This window comes from Nicotiana tabacum, chromosome 12 (assembly GCF_000715075.1).
Source record: "Nicotiana tabacum cultivar K326 chromosome 12, ASM71507v2, whole genome shotgun sequence".
NCBI lineage: Eukaryota > Viridiplantae > Streptophyta > Magnoliopsida > Solanales > Solanaceae > Nicotiana > Nicotiana tabacum.
Window position 1 is genome coordinate 64,588,737 of NC_134091.1, and position 9,926 is coordinate 64,598,662.

General features: G+C 38.2%; 2 protein-coding genes across 3 annotated transcripts; both read right to left on the reverse strand.

Moving 5' to 3' along the window:
- Positions 1–346: 346 nt before the first annotated feature.
- LOC107785481 (uncharacterized) lies at positions 347–3,397 on the reverse strand. 2 transcript variants are annotated; one of them, XM_016606798.2, is made up of 5 exons: positions 3,269–3,397; positions 2,809–2,977; positions 2,502–2,661; positions 1,726–1,916; positions 347–950 (listed from the first exon to the last, which is right to left on the reverse strand). In XM_016606798.2, the coding sequence occupies exons 2-5, from the start codon at positions 2,970–2,972 to the stop codon at positions 878–880; spliced, it is 588 nt and encodes a 195-aa protein (XP_016462284.1). In that variant the 5' UTR covers positions 2,973–2,977; positions 3,269–3,397; the 3' UTR covers positions 347–877. The 2 variants fall into 2 exon arrangements, with proteins under 2 accessions (XP_016462284.1, XP_075082676.1); XM_075226575.1 differs by having other exon boundaries at positions 2,809–2,960; positions 3,274–3,394.
- Positions 3,398–4,433: 1,036 nt separating this feature from the next.
- On the reverse strand, positions 4,434–8,746 carry LOC107785480 (G-type lectin S-receptor-like serine/threonine-protein kinase At5g35370). Its single transcript, XM_016606796.2, has 2 exons — positions 8,608–8,746; positions 4,434–7,435 (listed from the first exon to the last, which is right to left on the reverse strand). Exon 2 carries the CDS (start codon positions 7,175–7,177, stop codon positions 4,565–4,567), a length of 2,613 nt encoding a protein of 870 aa, XP_016462282.1. The 5' UTR covers positions 7,178–7,435; positions 8,608–8,746; the 3' UTR covers positions 4,434–4,564.
- Between the last annotated feature and the right edge of the window lie 1,180 nt (positions 8,747–9,926).

Genomic DNA, 9,926 nt, shown 5'->3' on the forward strand with positions numbered 1-9,926 from the left:
TATCATCATATGTCTTACGTCGGAATAATCAATAATATACGGTGATTCATTTAAAGTTAACAATTGTTGCACCATAACAATTCATGTACATTGGCGATTCCTACATTATTACTCGGTACGCTAATCCTTTACTTATAATATTGCTTACCATATAATAATTCATACATTAGAATCTTCACGTAACTAATCTATAAGTTAAATGACCCTCAATGCGAGAAATTAAGTTGCTTATCCTCGGCTATTTGTTTGACCAATTTGAAACATTGTAATACAACTCATGCCAGACATTGATAAGGGCGACTTGTTATTGCACATCTAATGTTAGACCTTCAACCTTGAATAGGTAGATACAGGCATACGACAAATTCTTGATTGCTAAATGCTTGTGCCTAGTGATCAACCTAAAAATAACATGTCTTTCCTTCATCAAATGCTTGGTGCTACAAATCCCAATGGCAAATCTAAGAAACCTCAACTACATTTATGTCAGCTGAAAAGAAGCATCAAATGATGAAAGAATGATATTTTACAGTCAACTGTGAAGTGAAAGTCAGTCTTAATGGCCATTGTTGCATAGTCCGCGTTGATGTTTGAATTGACTATATATCAAGGAGATATTTTAGGCGGTTGTGTTTAGTCTTCATGATAGAGTGTCTTCCTATTCTCCAGCTTTGCGCATCTGCAACGATAGGTAGTAGCCCTTTCTAACACACTAATAAGGCTTCCTTCTGCTGAACTAGGCAATGACATCTCCTTTCTGGATCAAGGCAGCAACAATTTCCTTTCTATTTTCCAGAAGCATCTCTCGGTCTCTAAACGAACTCTTGAGAGAAAACAGGGAGGGTCAACACTGCTGGCACTGCGGTTACAACAGCCTTCAGAGATTCAAAAGCTTGGTTGGCTCCTGACTCCACTGAGAGCTATCCTTGTTCAATAGATTGGTTTGAGATCTAATATGATCATGCCCATTTATGAAAGACATAATAGTCAATTAACTGGGCATGGCAATGGGGTGAGGCAAGGCTTGGAATAGTTTAGTGCTACGGGTGGGGGGAAGCTCTAAGCAAAGCAATGAATGCAACACATTTCAGAAGTTAGAGAGCATTTTCATATAGGAACTTGTATTCAAAGTCCCTCTATTGGGATCTTTGGCTATCAAAAGGCCTGACTCTTAATTCTTCTAGGACCATTTTGGAATTCCTTCCAAAGTCTTCGAATTATCTTTATGGATAGTGTCATTGCATCAATTCATATGATGTCATGAGCTAATGGTCCCCTTTTCCTGGCCTCACACCTGCCATCACATTTGTGGTAAGACTCACTATTATCAATCTACAAAGACCCTATTTCATTCAATAAGCTTAATCACCAAGAAATAAGCAAATCGCTTTGCAGAGAGTACTTAGGGTGCCTGTACTAACATTTGGAAGTACTTTTACAGTGTTTGATAAATACCCGAAAGCACTTACTACAAAGTACAAACAAACTTTATGGCCAAAACATTCAGTTTTACATGTTTTGGTAATCAAGTTCTTTTAGATAGGAATGAACTTTTATATCTTGACGACCAAAGTAACAGTTAACTTTGTTTTGTTTCTCTCTAATGCATCTATGAAAAATCACTGCCACACACAAGTACTTTAACCAACTAGCATGAGATAATCAAATCTGAAACTCATCAACCATTTCTACAATTCATATAGAACGTTGGAAGAGATCTCTTACGTCTGATCATGAAAAGAAGTTTCTTTTGATTTGGACTTGGAACCATTGATGCTTCCCAATCGTTTTACACCAGTTGCCCATCTCTCCATGTCCTCTTTCACTTCCCATATCTTGCTTTCTGTTTCCCAATCCCATATTCTCTTGATGGTTGAGAATAAACCTCTGTCGCACTTTGTGTTCATACCTGAATGCTATATGATAAATTCACCATAAACAAGACAAAGAAAATCAGAAACTAGCTCGATCAACCAGCAGACTTGCTTGAAGAACTTGTCTTTGGAGTAGTCAACGCTAGATGTGGGTATTAATTCCTGGGCCAATTTGATAAGTTTAAATGTTTAAAAGCTTTTCTCAGGGTGCCTAAAAGAGTAAAAATGATCATGATAACAAACTCAATTAATGGATGTAACTGAATAACTTTGATGTTGTATGGATTTGGCAAAGCTGCTTCTTCTCATTGAGTTGTGAGGAGGAAAAACACACCAACAACAACAACCCAGTATAATCCCACTAGTGGGGTCTGGGGAGGATCGTGTGTACGCAGACCTTACCCCTACCTTGGGGTAGAGAGGTTGTTTCCGATAGACCCTCGGCTCCCTCCCTCCAAGAACTCCCCACCTTGCTCTTGGGGTGACTCGAACTCACAACCTCTTGGTTGGGAGTGGAGGGTGCTCACCACTAGAACAACCCTCTCTTACTAGGAAAAACACACCAACTGACTCAAAATTTCAGATCAGAATTGAAATAAGACTGGGATTAAAAAAAATTGTATTTACCTCTCGAGAGGAAGTCGATATAACCAACAACCCATCTGAATGATCTGGGCATCCAGAATTCAATATGAGAGGTTGTTTTACAGCAATGCCTGCCATCTCGACATCAAGAAATCCAAATTCCACCATCCTTTTCAGCACTCTAGCTTGGAAGGTCTTTCCTCTAAGGACATCACACCAAGGTTTTATATTTTCAGACAAGAAATAAAATGCAGAAGTACCCCATTAGAACAGCAGAAGCAGTCAGGACCAGAAGAAGCTATGTTCGCCAAGGAAAAAGTAAGTAACAAAGTTATATGAGCTACAAAACCTGCTACAATCCCTGAACGGTGACCGGAGTTCTGGCGCTGGTATCATTGCTGCAAGCATAGCACATTCCCCCAAGCTAAGAAGAGATATATGCTTCCCAAAATAAAATTTTGATGCAGATTGAATACCATAAATGCCATGTCCCCAATATATCTGGTTTGTCATAGGCTCTGTTAAATTTTCACGCATAACAATAAGAAAACCAAAATAGATTACAGGACATGTCATGGGGGGACAAACATGATATTTGTATCCATCTCATTTAGTCGATGTATTTACCAAGAAAGGTCATTTTGCATTCCTCAGTTTTTTCTCATCCCAAGCCACAACCGACCGTAAACGAATTAAGAAAAAATAAATTAATCTGAAGAAAGAAACAAAAGCAAAATGCATTTATTTTCCAGTCCCTGAAGTAATTTATGAATGAAGTTAAGATAGCAACGAATGAAGAGGTGCTTGACCTTACACAAATAAGCACTCAAGATTTCCATTTTTGAGATTTTTCCCTCTAGTGCTAAAGCCAGAATCATCTCAACAATCTTCCTCAAGAATGTGCGTTCATTCTTCAAGAATGAGTTTTTGACAAGCTGCCACAGGTAAGAAGTTTACAATGAATAAGCAGAAATACACGACTTACCTGAAAAAGAGTCTAATAGCACACACAGAAAGTCACACCCTTGCCCTTCCAATAAATAGAACTAAATGGCAGGTAAATAATGGGAATTAAGAACAATTTATTGTGGTAGACAACATCGTTTTCTAAGTAGAGAAGCAGAAACTTAAGATTGATTATTAATATATATTTAAAGTATCAGAGATACTGATGTGAGAGGCAAACAAAGAATCAGTTTTATGCTATAATGAAACTTCCAATATGTTCTCACTCATCAGACTGGTGCTTAATACTACTTTTAGCCTGTATCTAAGACCAAAAAGGAATTTATAGTTTGGAAAAGAAAACAAGTAGATATGGGAATTGCTAATGTCTAGTATTTAAATAGCGTGGGTAGACAGGATGAGGTATTTGCCACATAAAGAAAACTTTAGTAATGGTGCAAAGGTGATCTGGACAAACTGAACTTAAACTCTGAATTCTTGACTAATAATAAAGGCTGAAGTAGAAAAGGAAAAGCTAGCAGCCGTCTGAACCTTAAAAAGGCATTATAATTGGCCACATCTTTAGGCTGAAATTTCAGCAAGATGTTGTCACATATTACTTCGTGAGCATAAGCAATCATGTTAAATCACGGATGCTGTAAAAATCACATTTGATTCCTTTGGCTGGTAAAGTTGGATTTCCAACGAGTGCACCATATGAGATTCAGATAGGACCAGTCTGAAGGATAGTATAACGAAGGGCAAATGTAACCCTTTTTGAAGAGTAGAGAGATAAATATGATTTTGAAGAGTAGAGGGGTAAATATGATCCTAAAGTATAACGAAGGACAAATATAACCCGTTTTAACATGTAAGGGGTAAATATGAACCTAATGTATAACGGTAAGGATAGTTTTGATAAAAAATTTAAATGGAGGGTAAATAAGGCCTATTTATGATAGTAGAGAGGCAAATCAAACCCTTATCCGTTTGCTGTATCTAAACAAGCTTGAACCAAGAGTTAAGAATGGAATGCATTCCCTTTTGGGTAGAAATTCAATATTCATGTTTCTTTATGAGTAACCTAATATACATTTGGACAACAATTTACAGATTATCTGCACTCCACTTCTATAAAATCAAGTAGCACCAGCTAGACTCTATCTTGGACCCGAGATCTGTTGGGACGAAATATAAGAGAAGCATGCATTAGAGATGCTCCTAGAGGTTGTATGAGAAGTATTTGCTTGAGGATATAACATGACATCAATCTGGCCTCCAGCTTCTTCCATGGTTGATGCCTCAGCAAAACGTCGCCCGTAGAAACGTAAAAAGTTTAGAGATTCCATTCTTGGCTCAGTCAGTGGTATCTCGCCTTCCAACATGCCAACCACACTAACCATAGTTGGCCTGAGAGCTGGTTCCTCATGGACACAGCACAATGCAACCCGCACGAACTTCTCGATATCTCCACCACTGACCCGCCCTTCAAGTTTTGGGTCAGCAAGTTCAAGGTACCTTCCTTGCTCGTGCATCTCTAATGCAAATAAAGGGAAATACACAAGTCCCTGTGCAGATGAAGATGATGAGTGATCTCCAGTGGCTGTATCATCAAGGCTGTGACTTTGTGTTCTTTTAGAGCAGTTTTTCCTTCCACTTACAATTTCAAGGAGTACCATTCCAAAGCTGTAGACGTCAGTTTTTTCTGAGATTGCAGAACTTGTGAGCCATTCAGGAGCAAGGTAGCCACGAGTTCCCCTCATTGTTGTGAATAGACTGGACTGTTCATGATTTAGAAGCTTGGAGAGGCCAAAATCAGATATTTTTGCCTGAAAGTTATCATGCAAGAGAATGTTCTCTGGCTTTACATCACAGTGGACGATCTTTTGTTCACAGCCATTGTGCAAGTATGCAAGTCCACGAGCAGAACCTAGAGCTATCTCAACCCGTTCTTGCCATTCCAGGACAGGTCCATTACCAAACAGAGTGCGATCAAGCGATCCACGGTTCATATATTCATAAACCAATAGGCGTTGTCTCTCTTGAGCACAGAAACCTTTCAACTTGACCAAGTTTATATGGTGAATACTGCCAATGACCGCAATCTCAGTGCAAAAATCTCTCTGTCCTTGGATGCCCAAATTTATTATCTTTTTTACTGCAACAAGAGTTTTGTCAGGGAGCACACCCTTATATACAGCACCAAAGCCTCCTGTCCCAATCTGAATCTTGAAATTATCAGTTGCAGCCTCAAGCTCTTTGTACTCGAACCTTACAGGTAATCCTGGGATGGAAAAGGCATCCAGGTCCTCTGAAGAAGGAGAATTAGGTTGGCTTATTTTTGATTTTATCTTCCCTAATTGTTCTGGTCGAGATCTTCTCCACAATATGAAACCCAGTGCCATCAGAAGGAAGACTCCAGTGAAAGGTAAGAGCACTGTTGCAACTAAAGGAAAGCTTACAGTTTCCTGATCAAAATTATTATTATCCCCAAAGGTTGTTGAAGCTCCAACCAAGATCTTAACAAATCCCAACAGATTATTATTACTTGTCCTTACCATAATTGACCCTAATTCGTCTTCAAGTTTATAACAAGAACCAGATGAGTTTGCATAGAATATCCCCAAGCATGAACAGTCTACTGAGCAGAGATTTTGACACATGGATAGATTTACCCCATACCTGAAGGGCATGGTAAAATCAGTAGTGAAGTAGTCCACACCGAAGCCAAGTCTTATGTATGACGCAGAGAAAGAATTTGATGGACTGCTATAGTTGGTGGAATTACAAGAAACTGGCAAAGAATAAGAACTGTCAGTAGGGACACAGCTGGTTGAATTATGTGATCTAAGATTGAAATTAGCAGGACAGGAACATATAGGATTATCTGATAACACATCGGAGGTGCATACACCAAGCCCTCCACAAACATAAGGTACTCTACACCCATCTACTGGCGCAACAAAATCCCGTTTAATGTCAGCGCCATCAAAACTACTAACGATAAACTGGCCTGAATCATCCAACTTGGCAATTCGAAAAGTGGATTTTAACAAGTTCACCATTATCACAACTACAGAACCATTTTGACCAAAAAGATACAGACCTGTCTGATTGACAGCCATGTATTCCACTTCATAATTTGAATTAGTATAAGATTTGGTCTCCATGGACAACTTCCAGTATGTCAGACCTTGCCACTGTAAAATAGCATCAGAATCAGTCAAAGAAAGCCTGTAATGACCCTTTGACAAGTCATCACCTGACATTGCACTAGAAAGCATCACGCCAACAGGCAACTTCTGTCCAATAACAATTGTATCTGTCGGATGATTAAAGCTTTCCCAAAGTGTCCCGTTAAACTGATCAAGAAGAAGGAGATTTCCAGCCTCAGTTAGCTGCATCGCGTATACTGCTGACTTTAATGGTGGAGTTGACCATTTAAAGCTGCCATCTTTTTCAGTAATGTTGATACCATTCTTAGTCAACATCATAACTCCTGAATTCGAAACAGGTGAATCACCATTTGCTGACCAGATAATGGTATTGGATTCCACATGGATAACACACAAATAAAACTTAACTTGTTCAGAACCGGGATTGAAGATAGCAGCTTTGAACGTTCCATTGCGAGAAAACAAGAAACTTCCAGTGCTATCGATAAATTGGAGATTGGAAGCAGTAAAGTTGGGATAGACAAATTCTGTCAAGGTAAATCCAAAGACAGGACTAATGGACAAAGATACAATGAGAAAGAATAAGATGGACTCCATATAGAGTAATGATGAAAGAAAGAACAAAAACAGCTTGGCTGGAAATTGTATAGATGCGGCTGGAATTGGTCTACTATTACTTTCTGCATTTGCTTTTTCATACTTCCCTCTATTGTTTAAAGTTGACTACTGAATTAACTCTGTTTACACCAGCTTGATAATGATTGGTGACCAAGTAGAGATATGTGTCACATTAGGTGATAGCAACAACTGAGGATGTAAAATATAACATTTGCAGCGTCTATCTGGCATGATCGCCTGAATTCATGGTTATAAATGGTAAGTATATTGAACATTCATGAACCATGACCTCATAAAATATTTTCTAAAGCCACTATTCAAACAAAAAGCATCATTTACTTTGAATTCTATATTCAGTTGAGGTGACACTACCCATTTTTTGATTAATTAAAAAGAGTAGTGGTTTTCCTACAACTATAAAGAAAGAAGAGAAAGTGCAACATGTAATCCTTCCGACGGAAGACCACTTGTAGTAGCAATGGAGTTATGGTTCAATCTTTATTTTATTGGAGATAGTTGAGTTGACAGCAACTGTTACCAAAATTAAGTATTTATTGACACCCATCATACACCTTTCCCACTGACAGCCCATTTATTGTCTAAAATACTCTACCATACACATAGACCATCCTACTTCTACAATTTAGGATGTAAAGGGTTAAAAACACCCCCACTAAAATATCTAATCCAAATTGAGAGAGTCATCCCCATGATAAAAGTAAATTAATTTTCCAGCTTTAGGCCTTAATCCCAATATAAAATAATTAAAGAAGAAAGCAGAGGTTGAAGTGCACAAATAGCTTCTTTTGGGGCCACTGTTTATACTTTGTCCCTGTTTTAAAATATTTTGCAAATATAACCTGTAAGGCTACACAATCAGAAGAATGGGAAATTTACGTTACCATTTGGTCTAAATTTTGGTTATACATTTCTTAAAGTTCTTCTACAACTTCCGACATTGGGCCTAAAGTTCCCAGTGAACTTGAGTGATTTAGATCATCGGGTTTAAAATTCTCGGTAAACGTAGGTGAAAGTGAAACCCTCCGAATTGGTTAAAAACATTTTATAACTCTTCCACAACTTCTCAGTGAACCTGGGTTAAAACTTACAGTAAAACTTATGGTTATGAAATATGAAGGGGAGGTCATAATTTGCCAAGGTTTTAAAAAATGGGACTAAATATAAATGGTAGTTTGAAAAAGGGACACTCAGTTATATTTTTGGCGTCAACGCCCAAAAGTGATCCATTCGCCTGTTCATGTGTGGGCTTTGGGCCTGCTCATCTGGTTTCCTGTGGGCCGTAATGACAGAGGAACAATGCCGAAAAGTATACAAAATTACGAATAACCAACTCATATAAGGATTCGTTGAGGCATAACAACAAACAACCCATCTGCGTACTTGAGTACCTGTTGGGTAATGGTGCTGCCACCACCAAGAGACGAGAGCGACAAAACAGCACGAGCAACGCCAACCGGATCGACCCCAAAATGGTGAAAGAAGCGTCTATCCTCATAGGCAACCACAGCTTGAATCAAATGCTGAGGACAACTACACATCAGCTCCAACTCAGCTCGTTTAGAGAATGCAATGAGTCGGGTCCATCTTTGAGGAAACTCAGGAACAAGAATTGTTGAAATGATGCGAAGGGAAACAAGTGTAAATGAAAACGTTAAAAGAAAGAAACCTTTTGTCACAAAAGAATAGGTGTTGTCGAAGAAGTCGTGAGCTGTATGTGAACGTTGCGAGAAGCAAAGTTGGAAATGTGAGTTATGGTTGTGAAGAGAGATTTTGGGGAAGAAATGAGGAAAGTGGATTAATGGGTTGATTTTCTTTAAGTGAGCATTAGCTGTGAGTGTTTGGTTGCGCTTGCGTTCTGGAATCAATTTGAGAAAGGTCAATGAAGCCATTTTCTGAAGGAGATTCAAAGTGTCATTTCACCGATTAAAGCAACTCTATAATAACGGCGAACTAAGAATTAGGAAGACTTGAATACAATTTTCCCCATTTCCGTCACTCAATATTACCCAATCAAGTAAGGGTGTGTTTGGTATTATTCCTTGGAAAATGGTTTCCTATGGCCCGTTTGGCCATCAAAAAGATTCCTTTTTTTCGAAAATTTTTAAACCTTTTTCCGGAATCGGTGTTTGGCCATAAAAATTCAAATTTCACTTGAAATTGAATTTCAAAATTTAAAAAACTTTAAAAAACTATCTTTTCAAAATTTTCACTTCAAACCGCTCACTCACAAAAATTCAAAAATAGCTTCAAATTGTATTCATGTCCAAACACAATTCTAATTTTCAAATACCATTTTCAACTTGAATTTTTTTTTTTTTACTTTTTTCCAAAATTTCACAACTTTTATGTCCAAACGTCCACCTAGAAAATGAGTGATTTTATTACTTCTATTCTAATGCTTGGTTAGTGAGTAAAAAACTTTTTCCGAAAAATATTTTTTAGCGTTTGGTTAGTTAGTAGAAAATAATTTTTAGCAAATATATAATTTAGGCAAACAATATGTGAGATGCAATGGGTAGGAGGGGAATAGGGGTGGGGGTTGGTGTGGGTGTAGAGTAGGGGTGGGGGTTGGTTGGATGAAAGGTGGGGTGTGGGTGGGGAATAGAGTGAGGAAGGTTGAAAAAGAGTTTTGAAAAATATTTTTCCTCCATGAACTCTGAACCCTCATCTTATGAGGAAAATGAAGTTAGAGCAAAATAAGTTCACG